Source organism: Phoca vitulina, unplaced genomic scaffold, assembly GCF_004348235.1.
Source record: "Phoca vitulina isolate PV1807 unplaced genomic scaffold, GSC_HSeal_1.0 scaffold128, whole genome shotgun sequence".
In the NCBI taxonomy this organism is placed as follows: domain Eukaryota; kingdom Metazoa; phylum Chordata; class Mammalia; order Carnivora; family Phocidae; genus Phoca; species Phoca vitulina.
The window spans coordinates 428,228-447,577 of record NW_022589831.1 but is presented as its reverse complement, the minus strand read 5'-3'; the positions used below and the strand labels follow the sequence as shown (position 1 = coordinate 447,577).

Here is a 19,350-nt window from a genome sequence, read left to right as displayed (position 1 = left end):
GCAAAGCCAGAAAAAAACTTGCTATCATCCTCTGCATCCTCCTTTCATCTACCTTCCAAGGGATTCTTCCATCTTGATTGATTGTTTTTGAAGGTGGAGACAATCATTCTCCACTTGTTTGTTTCATAGAGTGGTAAGCAACTGAGATCTTAAAATGAGGGCAGGGAGAGGATGTAGAGAGGAAAGACCAGAGTGCAGATGCATTTTAGAAGGACAGATATAAGGAAATAGAGAATTAAATGCAAATTATATATAAATATGTACATAAATATATATATTACATATGCTCACTAAATATGTGAAATGATTAAATGAACTGCATAGACTAGTAGCTCCAGTATAATGCTTAGTAACCGTACTGATAGTGGGCACCCTTGTCTTATTCCTGATTTTAGTGAGAATGTCTCTATATTTCCCCATTAAGCTTGATGTTGGCTTTTGGGCTGACTCAAAGATATTATTACATCATGTTAAATAAGCATCTATTCCTATTATTTTGAGCATTTGTATCTAGAAATGGTTATTTAATTTTAGCAAATGTACCATTTTCATAAAAAAAAACTCTTTCCACATTTAAAAGGATTGAAATATTTTAATTCAACAAATGAAATACAAAATAACAGTAGCTATAACCATGGAGATGATCATTTAAACAATAATAGGAAAATGCTTTAAATTATACTATTTAAACTTCCCTTATCACTATTTAAATTTCATTCGTTGTATCAGTATAATACCTCATCTCAGCATCTACAATTTTAACAAATGCTTGGAAAGTTTTTTGTTCAGAAACAGATGCTGGTCTAACAGAAACACATTTGAAAATATTCTTTTTCTGGTCATAGTTTCCAACACACCTATGAACTCGGCCTCTAATCAGTCTCGGAAGTTCACGATCCTGTTTTTAAAAAAATAAATATCAAAGAAGTTATTTTTTTACTTCATCTGAATTTCAGTTTTTTAAAACTAATCATATGACCAATTAAATATGAATCACCCCAAAAAGCTGTAATTCCCTGACTTGATTTAGGGCCCCACCGCTGGTAAGACCATGATAGCTAGGCATATATGGGTGCCCTATCACAGAGGAAAGACCTTCACTTGGGTAGGGCTTCTTTCAAGCTGGTGAGCTGTTGCTTCTTAAAAGACTGAATAACTCCCAGTGTAATGGCACATGAATTATTCACTTTATTAGACTGCTAGAGTTCCACTTCCAGTAGACAGCAGACAGGTAGTTCAGACCAACTCTCTAGCCAAGAACAACTAGAATAGCTGGATGAAATATTTTTAAATCTCCTTGTAGACATTAGAGAGATACCAATGCAGTGAGGGAGTAGAGAGACTCCCATCTGGGAGAGGACAGGAGTCCAAAGTGGGGCTTGACATTTAGGGATGTTTCCCCCCTTGAGATTATCTGTCAAGAACAGTCAAGGCAGTTGAGAGTCTAAGAAACTGAGCAGAGCTTTTGACAGGCTCCTAGGACTGGGAGATAAAAAAATGGAATCAGAGGCTCCCAAGGAAAAGAGATTCTGGTCACCATTCCCATCCTCACCCCTGGCTTAGGGTTGGGACCCAAAAGGGCTATGCCTTTCATGGGACTAGTAAAATGGAAAAACACCAGCCAGCATCAAATCCTCTCAATCATTAACTAAAGGTACGTATTCTGGAATTGCTTTCACCAAATGGTCATAAAAAGCACTAGCTACAAAAGGTAGTGTTGATAATTGCTAAAAAGCCTATATTAAAAAGAAGAATTTCTATTCCTCAAAAGCCATCAAGACTAAAAAAGCAAACTATGGAGTATGAGAAAAAATTTGTAATACAAATAATGGACGAATAACTTGTACCCAAAATAGTCACATGAAAAAAACCCTCCAATAAATCAGTAAGGATAAAACAATAATAGAAAAAAAGAACAAGAGGCCTGAACAGACTTTACAGAAGAAGGTATCTAAGTGGCCAGTAAACACATAAGGTGTCCGACCTCATTAGTCACCAGGGAACTGTAGAAAAGTAAGATAGCACTAAACACCCACATAGCCAAAATAAAAAAGACTGACAGTACTAAGTGTTGATAGGAATGCAGAAAAACTAACTCGTCTACACTGATTGTGAGAGTGTAAATAAATACAAACCTTTGGAAAATTCTTTGGTAAATAACTACTATACTGGAACATACACATGCACTATGATGCAGTGATTTTACTTCTAGGTATATGCTCAACAGAAATGTGTGCATATGCACAAGAGACATATACAAGAATATTCATAGAACATTATTCATAACAGCAAAAAATCTGGAAACTTGGATGCCACCAGCAGAATAGAAAGCTAAATTGTGTTACGATAGAATATTGTACATGGAAATATAAATAAATGGACTACAGTACATGAAACAACATGATGAATCTTACAAACATTGTGTTGAGGGAAAGACATAAAAGACATACCATATAATACTATTTATATAAGGTTCAAAACTAAACAATTAATTTGTGATATTAAAAGTCAGGATAGTAGTTGTTTTTAGGTAGGAGACAGGAGGTAGTGAATGGGAGGAGACACAGGATGCATAGGGTGACAGCAGTGTTTTATTTCTTAGCCTTCGTAATGTTCACTTTGTGATATTTCATAGGTACTTCATAGAACTGTACAATTATGATTTGTAAACTTTTAGGTATACGTTATACTTCAATAAAAGATTTTTATAAACTTAACAGACTAGAAAAAATAAGCATTAAAGATATTATAGAAATTAATAATATAATTACTATTTCTTGATCATCTACTATGTGTCAGAAGATGTACATTCATATATTTTATTATCTAACCTCCATAACAACTTTTCAAAGTACGAATTAGTCTCCCCATTTTACAGGTTAAAAAAACTCAGGAAATTTAAGCAGCTTACTCAAGGTCATATAGCTAGTAAATGGTGGAGTAAAACTGGAATCCAAGCCTGATTTCAGAATTAAGGACAATTTCAGAATTAATACCGAACTCTTCTAAAAAGCATATAAGTTTTACAAAATCTCCAGCCTCCTTTGTCACCTGCAGCCCCCTTTGTCACTAAGAGTCTTTCCTATATCCCAGCCCACTCCCTGCCTTCCTCCAACTTCAGAACCACTATCCTTCCACACTCTGGTGATTATTAACTACTTGCAGTTTCCTCTACAATCTATGCTCTCAGCTTCATATCCTTGCATATGCTGCCCTCTCACCTAAGAATGCATTCCTCCCACCTCTCCCCTCTCCCAACACACTTTGGCTTCATTTATTCCTCTTTAAATACGTAAGATAAGTTACTACATTCTTAAAAAATCTTTCTCTGATCTGCCCCATCCTTCCTATCTACTTTTATAGCACACTGTACATACCTCTACCCTACCATTTATCATACCACAGTGTAACACTTATGTAACTCTTTCTATCTGAGATTATAATAAACTCTTTGAGAGAAAGACCTGTTTAGCACTTACATTCCACTTTGTATCCTTTGCATCTAGCACAGCACCTGGCACATAGTAGGTTATCTATATTAGCTGAACAAATAAACTTTTTTTTTTAAGATTTTATTTATTTATTTGACAGAGAGATAGAGAGAGAGAACACAAGTAGGCAGAGAGGCAGGCAGAGGGAGAGGGAGAAGCAGGCTCCCTGCTGAGTAGAGAGCCAGATGTGGGGCTCGATCCCAGGACCCCGGGATCATGACCTGAGCCGAAGGTGGCCGCTTAACCAACTGAGCCACCCAGGCGCCCCTGAACAAATAAACTTTTATAAGTCAGAACTAAAACCAAACAGAATTTTGAAAGTATTACCAAATTGTTAACAGAATTTCTACTACAATGGAAATGTAGCCCGCATTTGCATGTTTTGTTGGCACAGGCTTTGCAAAGAATATTTAAACAAATACTCACTATTTCATAAAATACACAAGGCAGAGTATTTTTCCCATCTCTCATAAGGAAAGTCTTTGAATAATATGGACCAGGTGTAACAGCTGAATCGAGAACAGCTAAGCAACATTAAAATAGGGGAGAAAATCAGTGCTGGTAAAATGCAAATAAAATTTAACAGTGAGAAGTAATATTTATTCCTACACCAAGCTCTTCCAGTTTTATTTATACAATAATAAAGACAACACCTTAAGAGGGAATAGTATCTCTGAAGCTGTTTTATACTAAGAAAAACAAAACTTCTGGCCCTATCCAACTCAGGGTTAAGTCAGAGCCCCTGTAAAAGTCTTCCACATTTTAACATTATGAATCAGAAGAATACTACCAAAAATAACCAAATATATCTTAAGTCACACAAATCAATAACAAATCCAGGAAGTGAAGAAAATCCTCATAAACCATAATCTCCTTTTGCAAATTTTATTTTTCAGATCCCCTAGGTATTCCTATAGACATTCAAAACTATTGTCCAAATAGTATTACTGAGGTTTTCTGAAGTACTATACCTACCCAATATTTCAAAAAGAAGTACAGTTTTCTGTGCATGTTCACGCCAGTACTTCATGCTTTCAATAACTGCAGATATAATTCTTAAAGAATTATCTTTTTCCTTAAGCTTTAACTGATACAATGAGCCTTCCTTTTGAAAAATAAAAACATAGCATTAGAAAAACCTTTCATTTTTTTCATCATACTCTTTCACTTTCCATGAAAAGATTCTAGGTCCTTATGTATAAAATATGTAAAAAAATATTGAAAATTTTAGTACAGTTATTCCCCTAAATTTAAAAGACATCATTAGCACTTTATAGGAGGAGAAACTAGGATGTACTTGGAGACAATAAACCAAAAAGAGAATTATTTGTCTGGACATTCACTCACTCATTTGTGTATTCATTTAATATTTTTAAAGCATCGTGTGCTAATCCTCTGATAAACACAGGTGAGTAAAACACAGTTCCTTTCCCTAATGTGTTCACACTCTAAGAGTGGAGCCAGACACATTCACTCATTCATTCTAAAAGTACTTACTGGCATTTACTATGTGCCAAATATAGATAATGAGAAAACAACACTGAACAAAACAGACAAGATATCTCACAGATCTTGCCCTCTAATGGAGTATTCAGAAAACAAACAAATAAATACATAATAGAATGTCAGGAATTGATATATTCTATGAATAAAAAAAAAACAGGGTGAAAGGATAAAGAGAAACAGGAATTACTATTTTAAATAGGTTGTTAAGTGAGGATTGAGGGAATAGCAAAGTATAAAGGCCCTAAGATGAGAATGTGTCTGTCATTTTTAAAGATCAACTTAGAATACAGTATGTCAAGGTACTAATTTCCCAGGGGGAAAGAGGGCACTTTCCTTTGTGAGGGTAGGAGCACATCAAAGAATACTTGATGGGACTTTTTTTTCTAACTACAATTACCTTCCCTCCTCCTCCCCTTCCTAACCAAAATATGAATGCCTCCCATTGAGAGCTACTGCCATAAAGTTACTAAGGTAACTACAGTATATCATTCTTTTGTACAAGGAAACATAAGGTTGAAAGCCACTATGAGGGGCCCCTGGGTGGCTCAGATGGTTAAGCATCTGCCTTCAGCTCAGGTCATGATCCCAGGGTCCTGGGATCGAGCACCACATCGGGTTCCTGGCTTGGTGGGGAGCCTGCTTCTCCCTCTCCCTCTGCTTCTCCCCCTGCTCTTTAAAAAAAATAATAAATACTGGTAAAGTGGGACATAAGAAGAAAGAAAGAAAAGAAAGAAAGAAAAGAAAAAAAGCAAGCAAGCCACTATGATATATGCTGCATTAGTTAGATTTTTAGCAAAAAAAAAAAAATTTACCCCAATGGCTTGTTGAAAAGACTTCTTACAGGTGTATGGGCAGAACAAACAGGGTACTTAAGCCCTCAAAGACTAACAACAGCAAGAGATTTCTGTCATTCCTAGGCTGAAAGGGCAAGGGAAAGAAATAAAATTACCACACCTGTGAAAGCTGGACTCATGGAAGAGCTGTATCATTTAGGGACAGCTACTGCCTACAACACAACATTTAAACAGGGACAAAATGGGAAAACCCAACCTCTCTCTCCACCCTCTGATTTCCTGCCAGTGACTCCCACTGGCTGACCCCTAACAAGAGCTAGCCTAGGGACCTCAGGATGCTGCAATATGTAGGACAACTCAGACTTCCAGAGCATAGAGAAGAGTGGAGAGTAAATAATCTATTGGGCCAGGGGACAAGGAAAGGAAGGTAGTGAACAACCAGCACACAAAATATATAAAAGATATTTACAAAGAACAATTAGAGCAAGGAGTGGTGAAAGGAGGAAGTAAGGCTGATGTACAGGTATAGGGAAAAATATAAACCAAAGCAGAGTCCTATTAGATGGCATATCATGTTCAGAGAATTGTGAAGGGTCTGAAATGGCTAGTATATAGCCATTTTTGGCTACAATTTGTAGACTGTGGAATATGAAGCTGGAAAGGTAAAATAAACTCTGGCCTGCAGTCCAAATCTAACCTGTTGTTTGTTTTTGTAAACTTTTACTGGAACACAGCCAAACCTATTCACTTATGAACTGTCTATGGCTGCTTTCAAGCTACAATAGTAGAGTTGAGTGGTATACCTAAGAGAGACAATATGACCCATAAGGTAAAAAAATATTTACTATCTGGCCCTTTACAAAAAGAGTTTGCTGACCGCTATTATAAAAAACTTAGACTGACACATGAAGAACTGGGAGAATTTCTGTAAGTAATGGATAAACTCTCATCATCTCAATAATCAGTCAACGGTGAAATTCAGAACCCAGTAGGACACTCTAAGGCAACTACAAAAAGGAGCAGCCATTCACAACCCTTAAGAAAATATTTTGGAAACATTCATATATGCCAATGGGACTAGATATCTGTGTTAACCATGTAATGCATGCCATAAGATTGATTTTAAATGCTCTCATCTCTGTAATCTAAATATTTATTTATCTCATTTTTAAATGTAAATGACCCATATTTAAAAGTTTACCTTGAGAGTGCTTTTTTCTGAAATATCATCCAACATTTTCTTCTTAAATTGATTTTGTTGAAAATTAGGCTTAAATGCCTGTAACACACTGTTTTTGTCTAGACCTCTCATTGTGGAGCCAGGTATTTTTGACGAATGTGTTTGTCTGAGTACTTCAGCTTCTCTTTGGTGAGATGAGTTAGGAGGTTCTGATATTCTTAATTGTTTCCCTTGTTGAGCTTCCCAACTCCTCGGACAAGAATTTATTCCATCATTTGCCACCAGGTTTGTTCTTTTGCACTGAGGCCTAACATCATTTCTATCCCAAGTTTTCCAGCTGGTATTTTTGTTGTCATCCCTGTAGCTGTAATAGGTTTGTTTGTTTTTTAATTAGTATTAGTTTGTTTCTATATACTTTTTCTTTTAAAAAATTAATAGTGAAAAATTATGGTTTATAAAGTACTTTGTAACTACTGACTAGTTGGAAATTCCAAATACATTATCACAACAACCCTACAATACATTATACCTCTCTTTTTAGGTGACGAAATTGAAGGAGGAAGTTATACAACAAGTTGTATAACTTGCCTGAAGTTATACAACAAGTTACTGTCAATCTGGAACCCAGAGAATCCTAGTCTCCCAACTCAGAGTCCAGTGCTATAAAGTATATTTTTAAACTATTAAGCTTTCATACGATAGTGGTTGTCTCTGAGTGGTAAGATTCTGAGGACATTTGCCTGCTTCTTTATACATTTATTTTTAAATTTTCTACAAAGTAAAATTTTAACAAGTTAAACTATGGCTTATAGGTGAGTTTAAATCACAAGGAGAATAAATATAGGCAGTGTAGATAACTATTTGATTAGAAATTTTGTACTTTTACTACATAGCTTAAAAGCCCAATTTATGAATCTGTTGCAACATTTTAGTAGCTACATTAATCTAAGTGAATTATATTAGTTGATGAGAACATGATGTTAATGAGGCCAAAATCAAAAGTATAATTTCTAAGCAGACCAGTTAAGAGTTCCACAGGGAGAAACTAGTCCAGGTCACAAATTCTTATTTCTGGATAAATTTCCTGAAAATATCACCAGTATTACAAGGGGGCAAATAATACAACTCATCCCTTGTTAGAGAAAATAATTCAAAGAAAAGTCCAGGTTCCCTAGTGACCAGGCACAAGTCCAGACTTTATGGGGCCTGAAGCTTGTATAATGTGGGCAGCCGTCTTAAGTAAATTAGGTACAAAATTAGGTATGAAAATAATGAGAAAAGAAATCATGAATAACTTCAAACTTTTAAAAGTCGATAAATATCATAAACATCACAATATTCAGGAAAAAATATTACTAGTATTTTTATTAACTACCTGCCTGATACACCTCCATAAAATTTGTCCTACATTGATCACCTCTTCATATGACAGCAATTTTATTTTCAATAGAGAGAACAGAAACCAAATTTTGCCTTTCCTCTCTCATGGCTATAGAAATCACATTTATTATTCAGTTTAGAAAAGTTTCTTTCCACTTCACAACTCCTTATTGATAAACAACGCATTTGCAACTTCCTCCCACATCTTTGTCTAGGAAGTGCTCCTGGCCTGGGGACAAGCCCTGGAAGAACCATAGTCCTTTGACCTTCCTGGGTGAGCCCACACAAAGATGCTGCTTCAGCAGCCAATCCAGCTCAGCCAGGTCCTCAGCATCAACCATGAAAGGCGCTTAAGTTGTAGTGGCTTCTGAGAAGGGAAGAGTAGTGTCTGTTTTGGATTCTTCTCCTTGGATCTAGGTGTCCAGTGAGATCCCAAGAACAAGCTCTTACTGAGGCTACATGGATGTGAAGGTAAAGCAGAGATTCTAAAGCTAAGCAGAGAACCAGTTAAAAGAGCTTCAGGAGATCCAGCTGCCTACTTGGATTTTCAAATGGTTTTTGCCCCTGGATTTTCTGTTGTTATATTCCAACTATCTGATAAATTATCTATGATTTCAAATTGGAATATCTAATACTGACTGCCTGTCCAGATTACAATGTTACCTAATTCTCTAATGCTAGTCAGAATGGATTTTCTTACAGCACCTGCAGCTGAAATTGTGCCTCCAAGGACCATCTCAAACCACTGAATGGCCTAGGTAATAAGCCCTGATCCTAAAGAAAGTAACTAACTGGTTCTGAGGAAACTAGCATGATCAAAACTAATTTTAAAATATATATATTATTTTGATGTATTTATTAACTACTTTATTAAAAGTTTCTCCCTTTTAAAAAAATGGTATCTCTAATAAAAGTGAAGGTAATATTAACTTTACAGGATTGTTGTAAGGATAATTAAAATAACATATCAAAGCACTAAATAAGACTGATACATGATATGTGTTTGATGTTGTTTTTCTAATACTTTGTTCCCAAAATTACTTCCTTCAGTAGTTACTAGTTACTCAAGAATACTAAAATCCAACCTAACAAATAATCCATGTCCTTTCCCTATCTATTTATTTTTTCATCATATTTAGGGATTAAACTTAGATTCTTACGGCAATGATCCAGAAGCATCCTCACCATCTTCCTTGATGGTCATCATTTCCTGAGCACCTATCACTGTTTATGCATATGCATTTTGGTCATCATCTTTCTTTCTTACTCTGTTCTGTTTACCATGGAGCTGACTGTCTTACTAGGGTGAGATTGACCATTCTATCTGGTTGTCAATTTCTAAATATATCAAACACTAAAATACAGTTATTCCTGACTCTTCACCTACTGTCAATTAGATTATTAATGATCCATAGCATGATGATAAATATTGGCAGAAATTTCATTATAAAATGAGGAATTCTTTGGAAACATATTCACTGACAAATTTGCCTATTTTTAAAGTTTTATATAGCATTTTTAAACTTCTTTTATAAAACAAAGATAATACTGCTATGTTTTTATACTATTAAGTATAAAAATTTCCTAAATGTAATTTTGCCTGAGAAAGGAAGAAGAGATGAAGGAGCAGGGAATGGAGGAGAGAAAAAGAGGGGAAAGAGAAGAAGGAATAGAAGAAAGAAAAATCTTAAGTAAACTCACCTCCAATGACTCTTGTTTCTTTCAGTATTTGATTGAATAGACTTACACACAGAATCTTGACTTCTCAGAGGATGAGAAATTGAATGTGGTATTTGCCTTTCAAGGAAACATGTCTTATTAAATATTAATAGTTTGTTTCCAAAGTGAGAAATGTAAAATACACAATGAAGAATAACATCAGTCAGCAACAGACACTACAGTCACCGGTATATTTTTCCACCTACCCTGTGTTCATTGTTTTCATTAAAGGAGGCAACTCTGGATCCACAGCTTCCCAGGCCCAATCTCAAAAGATAGAGATAGCATAGACAAAAGTAAGATAGGTAGCATTTAAAAAAAAATAATTATTTCATACTTATTTAATTGGTAGAAAACTAAAAGCCTGCAGAAGAAAAGGACTTGGAAGATATGGATATGTTCTTCAACAGTACTTTGTTGTGGAATTTGTCTTATTAATTTTTATAGATGTCTTTCTTTCCCATTGTATTTTAAACAAAGGTAATAGTTAATCTGTATCTTTTCCATGATCAATTCTAGTGTGGTACCTTGTACTCTGTAGCATGAATTCAGTGTAATCAATGTTTCTTAAATATTTTGATCCCAACCCACAGCAAAAAGTACATCATAGCCCAGAACATACACACACACACACACACACACACACACACAACACACACATGCATGGTGTGCATGAGAGAAAGAGAAAGACAAAGGAGAGCGAACATAACAAAACTGCAACACCAATTTGTATCCCTACCATGTGTGATGCACCCTGACATTTTCTACTCTATTCTATTCACTTCTATTTCCTTCTTTAAAGATTGGTTCTCAACCAGACTAATGGATCAAGACAAAAATTTGAAAAACACTGATCTAGCCCTATCTCTTACCCAATGTAAGAATCTTATTATATCTCTGACAGATAGTAATATTGCTCAGAGCTTGGACAGTTCAGTACTTCAGGAGGATGAACATTTCCCTATGGAGCAGCTCCAACTGTTGTTATTTTTCAAAGCCAACATTCATGCTATTTATAAAAATATTTTAAATGTCAGAGAATTTTTTAAGATGGCAGAGGATGACCAGATAAATGCCCATTTATGTACATCCATGTGAATTTTTATCTTTTATAGATAAAAATGAAAATAATATAAAATTCCTAGTTTGAATTCCTCAAATGTGGAAGAAAAGAAAATAATTATAGATTTACAAGCAGAGTAAGGCCTATGGTTGCATGCTGGATGAAATTAACAAATACATACACAGAGAGAGAGAGAGAAATTTTAAAATTCTAGTTGCAAAAAATCCTATTAAAGATTTTTAAAGTATCCTCAAAAATATATAAATGTATATAACCAGCATATACCAAGTATATTTCAGAATGCCTGCCTGTCCATGCCTTCTTCTGAAGAGAAATAAAAAGTCAGCAAATATTAAGACGGCTCAGCACCCACCACCACAGCTAATTGTTGCAGAGATGAGAGGCCTAATCATAAAGCTAAACCAGAATTTTAGTGACCTTACTTAAAAAGATGTGCTGAACCAAAGGCTATCTTTAGAATTTAATCAACAGATACAGAAGGCAGTCAACAGTGGACTCTGAGAACTAGAACTAAAAGGCTATGTTAACTTCCAGCAAGGACAATTTAGTTCATGGGCTAGTTAAAGCTATAAGGAAGCCAACTGGATGAGAGAAATAAAGCAACAAATGAAAAAAGGCAAAATGCTATCAGAAGAGAAAAAAGCCAAGCAGTAGAAATTTTAGGCTTCTGCCCTTCCTAAGGTCTAAATTTTCTCCCATTTTTCATGTGTTCATGTGTACACATATCCCAATTCCTGAGGCAACTTGAGCTTCCCCATTCTTTATCACCACATGCCTAAGTCACAATAGCCATATATCTTGAAAAAGAAAAAACAAATCTTTACAATGTGGGTTACAACTTCATTAGAACAAAGGCTCCAGATCTAAGATACTCTATTTAAATGCTAAGCCACCCTTGTAGACAAGGAAACTCAAACTACTGTACTGGAATGTTCAGAAAGAGCCAAGTAATCCCTATATTTGGATAGGGGAAAGAAGAAAAAAAATAAACTTTCTATTTCCATTATAATAAAATAAAAATGATAATTTTCTATAATCCTAATTCCTATTTTCCAAAAATTTTCACCTTATTTTCTTACCTGGTGGTAGAGGAGGGAAATCATAACTGTCAGAAGCAGTACTGATACTTGGATCATTTGTAAGTGGATTGGATGTTAATGGCTGTCTATTCCTCTTTTTCTGATTGAACAATGGTACAGGCAAACAGCCTAAATTGAATGTATCAATAAATTAGTACACAATAGCAAATAGATCCAGTTATAGAATTAACTGTGTATAATAACAACTTTAATTTGTCTACTTCTATATGTTAATTTTATACTTATCACAGATATATTTCTACATCTTTGGATTGATTTTTACGTTCTTTTTAAGGTCCCAAATAACCGCATTTGTCTCTATAAAAACGCCTTTCTTGTTCTACATTAACGCTGATTTAATTCCTCTTGCATGGAAGTAATTCCCATCTCCTTCCTCACCCCCCAACCATTTCCAAATCCACTTTTTGTTTTCCTTATTTCCTTTCTGTGCTTGCTTATTACCATGTCAACTGGAGGGGGCCCTTCAAGTACAATGGAGGTGAGGGAGAACCAAACTCTGACCCATGCTTTCCAAAATCCTAACGACTCTTTGGATTATGACAGCACAATCTTTAGGGCCATGGTTCTCCAACTTTAGTTTGACTAAGATTTACATGGAATTGTGCTTAACATGCCAGTTCCTAGACCCCACTCTCATAAATTTTATTTCAACAGATTTAGTTTGGAATCCAAAACTCTGCAATTTTAACATGCACTCCAGGTGTCTGTAATGCATATTTTCTGTGGATCATCTTCAGAATGCTTAAAGTGATAATATTCAATCCACATGAGGGATAAATAAATATTACCTCCAAGCCCTCCAGATGGGAGGCCTGGGATCTCAAGTCAAGATAAAAGTCAGAATTTATAAACACTAAAACTAGAAGGGATCTCAGACAAAAAAAGGGGGGGCTCCAAAAACCTTGCACAGTGCCTAGATAGGACCCAAGCTTCCTAAATCTCAGTTCAGATATCTGGCCACTAGATCATACTCTAGCTGGTCCATCAACACTTGTACTATGGGAAAAACACAGACTCTGTGATAACTGTCTGATAAAAGGTTGGGAAAATTATGTGAGCTCTGAAATCAGATTGCCTGGTTTTGAATCACAACTTTGAAGTATAAATTTGGGCAATCTCCTTAACTCATTGTGCTATTATGACATACCCAGAGAAGCAGGATAATACAGGGATTAAGAGCATGGACACTAGAGCCAGATTCCTAGGTTCAAATGCTGGCTCCACCACTTCATAAATTACTTATTTAACCTCTCTGTGCCTTAGTTTCTCATCTGGAAAACAGGAATGATAATAATAATGCCTATCCCAGAGGGCTGGTGTAAGGATTAAATAAATTAATACATATAATTAAATGGCTAGAATACAACACAGCCACCATAAATAGTTATTACTGTCTACACTGTGTATTATCACCATTCCCCTGGTTCTCTTCATTCTTACCCTCTGTCCTTCTACTAACTAATAAATTGGGAAAGCAGAAATGGTAGGGGAAATTGTTAGGGAGACAGAAGTGCTTCTGGAAATATTTTAAGTAAGTAAGTCACAAATACAAATAGAAATAAATCAATTTCTATGTTTTCAGCTTAAAAGTGAAAAACAACTCAAGCACACAGAGTTCGTAGAAAGAATACTAGGGTAAATCCAGGAATGTTTCATTTTACTCCCACCTCTGCCACTAAATGTTTTGACTAAGTTATTTTATTTCCTTGGACCTAAAAAGTAAAGAGGCTAGACTATATGTTCAATCTTTTTAAAAAGCTCCTTCCAAAACGTTCCATCTATAAACTACACATGGTTTACATGGTATATAAAAATATACAAAATTTAAAATAAAAATTTAATAAATAAAATCAAACAATAAAATTCTTCAATACCTGCTGTACTTCGAGTTGAATTTTCACTTAGGTTTCTCTTCATTTCCTTCAATATCGAAGTCTGTAACTTTTCTTTAGCATTCCAAATTTACAAATGAAGTTGTCTGACTAAATCTTCAAAGAAAGAAATTTGCAACTCAAATTGTATCAACAAAAAAAATCAAATTCTCAGCCTAGTAATTACTGAAATTATGATTTAACACTACGGTTTCAAACCTGATAAGGGAATCACTTTACAGAATCTTTTGCTTCCCGAATAAGAATTTATAATATAATCTATTTTTCCAACTCTGTTCGAAATTGGTTAGGACTAAGGCAGCTATAACCTTGCTTCCTAAACATACATGGATTTTCACACACTCTACATATGTATTCCAGGACCAAGGACCCACAATAACAACAGTTCTGAACCAGATTTATATAGAGGGAAATGGACTACAAACACTGGCAAACTGGTATGCTTACAAGGCCACGGAGGAAACACAAACAACTGAACGAACCACGTGAGAACATGCTCTATCTCACTTTAAAACACTGTGCAGATCACTTGCTTTGGCCGTTAATTTGAGATCCCTGTATTATATAATACCAAGGACCTTAAGGCCTCAATATCTATAATAATTGTAATGATAAGTTTCTATTTAGTGTCTATATAACTCCCAACAAGTGAAAGAAGTTTTTTTCTTTGTTTTTTCTTCTACAACAAAATATATTGTAATTTTTTCCATGTTTAGCCTCCTAATATATTTCAATCCCAATTTAATTCAAAAAACACTTAACTATTACATGAAAAGGCAAAACACAAACTTAATAAGGTAATTTCTGCTCCTAAATTCACTATCCAATGAGGAAAACAGACATGAACACAACTAAGCAACAATATAAATCATACTGAGGTAAACATTAATGTCCAAATATCATTTAAAGAAATAAAACTTGGGAAACCTAAGGGCAGGGACTATTTCTGCCTTGGTTCCACATCTTGGGCTTGAAGCCGGATGTGGCAGGCCCTTTAGAAAATATTCTTGATGTCATCCTAGGAAGCAAACAGAGGTTACGCAACGTCTTCTCATCATAGAAGTACCAATGCAACGCACACCCTGAACCTACAGAGGGGCTTCCAAGGGCTATTACGTTTCTGAGTACCACGCAAACAAAATCAACAAAAGTACGACACACACACACACACACACACACACACGCATTCCCCCCAAAGACCACTGCCTCTCACACACACACACACACACATATACACACACACACGCATCTCCCCCCAAAGACCACTGCCTCAAATGGAGGCCAGGAGGGCCTATTATGGCTCCTCCCGGACGGTCCAGTCAGGGATAAGTTCTCTTCCAACGACCTCTACTGATGCAGGGACTGGGGCAGTTTGGTAACTAGGGACAACACGTCTTTCCCTCCTTGGCCCTCCAGCCAACATGACACGCAACTTCAACCTTCAGGTTCCCACGCCTCCAATAACCCTCGCCGGTCGCCCGGTCATCCGTCACCGACACACTCCAGTCAGCTACCGCCTACTTCCCGGCCTCCGAAAAAGCGCGAGAAGTCGAGCTTTGCGCAGGCGCACCGCCTCCCGCGCCTCCAACTGCGCAGGCGCAGGGGCCACCCACCTTTGGGTCAGTGGCGCAATGGCGTCGTCCGCTCCGTGGACGAGGAGAAAGACACATGCCGCCTGTCTCAGGAACGAGAACGTTAACGCACCTGCCCTCCCGTTCACAACTGTGAAGTACGCAGCGCAGGAACGGCTCTAGGGACAAACCTGTTTCTGTTCACTGCTGAGGCGGACCCAGGACTGGTCGCCCAACACTTCCCTGCCCTCCTCCCTGCCTCGCACACATATTTTTTAGGTTCTAGACATCAGTTTGTGAGACACTGGGAGTTCACCTAGAAGAGAATAATTCAAAGGCCACAGGCCTCAAAACCAGGTCATAGGGCTAGCTTCACCTTGCTTGGTCAGGCCTGGGAATTAAAGTCTCCCGGCGGGGCCCTCAGTGGGAGAGCTGAGGCCGGTTCAGAAGCGGGCCCTGCAAATCTGAGAGCAGTCGGTAAGGTTGGGCCTGTGCTGTGTGAGCTCAGCGGAGACAACAAGCGCTTGAGGCCCGGAACAGGAAACGCAGTGGTGCAGTGACCAGGGCTCTGGTCCTCCCGCGACGGACGGTCACTTCCTGGCCCCCCGGTCTTGGGCAGGTTATTTACCTCCTCTAAACCTACATTTCCCTTCTCAGTAAAACAGCAACAACTATCTGATCAACTACCCTCAAAGTATTAAAAGAGAAAGTGAACAGTCCTGCCACACATGCTGAATGAATGTTAGCCTTTATTTAATAAGAGTAGCTGCTATTTACCGAATATTTACTATAGGCCAGAAATAGTAATCCTAGCTCTGTCTGTGGAGTCCAAGACATGTTTTTTTGTTACTATAACTTCTGACTATTTGAAGACTGGGATAGGTGAACAGAAACGCAGAGGGTCTAGAGATGGAGGGAAGGTTATTAGTACAGGCCTAGGACTATGAAACCATGAGACATATTAATACAGTTGACCCTTGAACAACACAGGTTTGAACTGTGCAGGCCCAGTGATATATGGATTTTTTAGAGTACAGTACTGTACATGTATTTTCTGTCACGATTTTCTTAATAACATTTTTTTTTCTCAAGCTTACTTTATTGTAAGGATACAGTATATAATACATATGCAAAATATGTGTTAATCGACTCTTGGTAAGGCTTCTAGTCAACAGTAGTCTATTAGCAATTTAAGTTGTTGGGGAATCAAAAGTTATACAGGGATTTTCAACTGCTTGGAGGTCAGCACTCCTAAACCTTGCATTGTTGGAGGGTCAAATTTTATAAGATTAAGTCAAAAGAAGGAGAATGAGGGGCACCTGGGTGGTTCAGTCGGTTAAGCGATGGACTCTTGATTTTGGCTCAGGTCGTGATCTCAGGGTTGTGAGATCGAGCACCACATCAGGTGCCCCACTAGGTGTGGAGCCTGCCTTAAGAATCTCTCCCTCCTTCTCCCTCTGCCCCTCCCCTCTCTTAAAAAAAAAAAGGAGGAAAGTAAGTATGAATGCCAAACTAAGGAATAAGTTTGAAGGAATTGTGTCTTCATTTAATCTGGAAAAGAGAAGATTTCACACAATAAAATGTCTGAAAAGACTTGTTAGTTGTCATGGTTCCAAAAAGGGATTTTTAAATATAACTAAAAGCTTTGGGGAAACAGATTTTGACCTGATACACACACGCACGCACACACACACACACACACACCCCAAAAATGATTTCTCATTAAAAACAAATACTTTAGGGCGCCTGGGTGGCTCAGTCGGTTAAGCGACTGCCTTCGGCTTGGGTCATGATCCCGGGGTCCTGGGATCGAGCCCCACGTCGGGCTCCCCGCTCTGCGGGGAGCCTGCTTCTCCCTCTCCCACTGCCCCTGCTTGTGTTCCCTCTCTCGCTGTGTCTCTCTCTGTCAAATAAATAAAATCTTTAAAAAAAAATAAAAATAATAAAAAAAATAAAAAACAAATACTTTAGGGGCGCCTGGGTGGCTCAGTCGTTAAGCGTCTGCTTTTGGCTCAGGTCATGATCCCAGGGTCCTGGGATCAAGCCCCGCATTGGGCTCTCTGCTCAGCAGGAAGCCTGCTTCTCCCTCTCCCACTCCACCTGCTTGTGTTCCCTCTCTCACTGTCAAAATAAATAAAATCTTAAAAAAAAAAAAAAAAAATAACAACAAAAAAAACCCAAATACTTTAAATCCACTATGAGCAACATGCTGTGGTACATCTGTCAGGACTGCAGACATGATCAATGTGGAATCTTTACTAGCAGTGTATAAGCTTACCTATTTTATCCCAATCTTGTTCTGGCTACATTGATATATTTTCATCTGGAAAGTTGGTCAGGATGGGTCACAGCAAGAGAGCCACAAAGGAAGGAAAAAATTTAAATAGAGTAGTTTGATTACATGACTGCTGGACAATCGCATTATGAATGAGATACCTTCCTTATATGTAATATTGGAAAGAAGACCCTCCTTATCTCCCAGTCATACTATTTTGTAAACAACATCTTAAATATGTCTCCCACAAAATTTTTTGCATGAATTTATTGGATGACCAAGACAATGAAAAATTTATTCTCCCTTTAGGAGAATATGTTTTATACTACATTATTTTACTAATAAATCAGGCACCACCACCCCTACAAAACATTTGTAGTGCTGGAAATTATTAGGCTTATTCTTTTAAATACTTCAGAACATTAAATATTCAACCTAATAGTGAGATGGTGATAACTAGAAACAGTTCCACTTTGTATACCATCAGTTCTTTGAGTTCTCAAGAAAGAATTAGACTAATAAAAATTTGTAGATTTTGTAGGGCTCAAAAATTTGGTATGCTTTGGGAAACAGGGAGTTAAAAATCTTTCGGAAGTTAACTTGGTATAAGAGTATGAAAAGCCTCTGTTGCTCTAGTTCTAAGGAAATGCTTTCCTTTTTTCTAATAAAGCTTTCCGCAGAAGACAAACTCTGTACACAATAAACAAGGTAAGTATAGGACAGAATTGCTGTAATTCATTAACTCTCAAAAAAGTTATTCATTTTGACATGTAAGGGAAACTTTATTTATGAATGTTAAATGTGCTTCGAAGTGCTGATCTGTTAAAATTCCATAAAACAAGCCTCGAAATGCAAGTAATTTGTGCCAGCTACGAGTAAATAACCAAGGCAGCATTTCCAGAGAGACTAGGGCAAAGAACAGAACTAACCACAATCAGCAGAAAAGAAACAAAACATAATCAAGTGTTAATAATTCACCATAGTTACAACTCTTAAAACCAAAGCAAACAATACAACTATCATTTATTTACATTTAGGCTTGTTTTCAGCATCTCTACACTGAAGTGTTCCCTGTACATTGATGTGGATAGAAAATCAAAGGCTACAGAGGCTTTTTCTTAGGTTAGAACGGTAATTTTAATGTGTAAATTTGGATTTTATTATTTTGCTTTCTCTATCTCTGCATTATAATCTCTTAAAGGAAGAACATAGGGATTAATTTATTAAATATTATGAAACATTCACATTTTATATTCTCTAACATATGTTTTGTTTGTATGCTTGTTTGTTTCCTGAGCACACTGTAGTAACTGTTTATGTGAATTCCAAAAGAGCAAAATTAGAACTTTGGGAAAGTC

General features: G+C 36.7%; 1 protein-coding gene across 3 annotated transcripts; it reads right to left on the bottom strand.

Annotated features, from left to right (window-relative positions):
- Positions 1-576: 576 nt before the first annotated feature.
- On the bottom strand, positions 577-15,676 carry SPATA22 (spermatogenesis associated 22). 3 transcript variants are annotated; one of them, XM_032399095.1, is made up of 9 exons: positions 15,586-15,676; positions 14,129-14,242; positions 12,234-12,362; positions 10,277-10,337; positions 10,053-10,148; positions 6,993-7,335; positions 4,467-4,596; positions 3,918-4,015; positions 577-898 (listed from the first exon to the last, which is right to left on the bottom strand). In XM_032399095.1, exons 2-9 carry the CDS (start codon positions 14,169-14,171, stop codon positions 707-709), a joined length of 1,092 nt encoding a protein of 363 aa, XP_032254986.1. In that variant the 5' UTR covers positions 14,172-14,242; positions 15,586-15,676; the 3' UTR covers positions 577-706. The 3 variants fall into 3 exon arrangements, with proteins under 3 accessions (XP_032254986.1, XP_032254987.1, XP_032254988.1); XM_032399096.1 differs by lacking the exon at positions 15,586-15,676 and having other exon boundaries at positions 12,282-12,362; positions 14,129-14,171; XM_032399097.1 differs by lacking the exons at positions 12,234-12,362; positions 15,586-15,676 and having other exon boundaries at positions 14,129-14,171.
- Between the last annotated feature and the right edge of the window lie 3,674 nt (positions 15,677-19,350).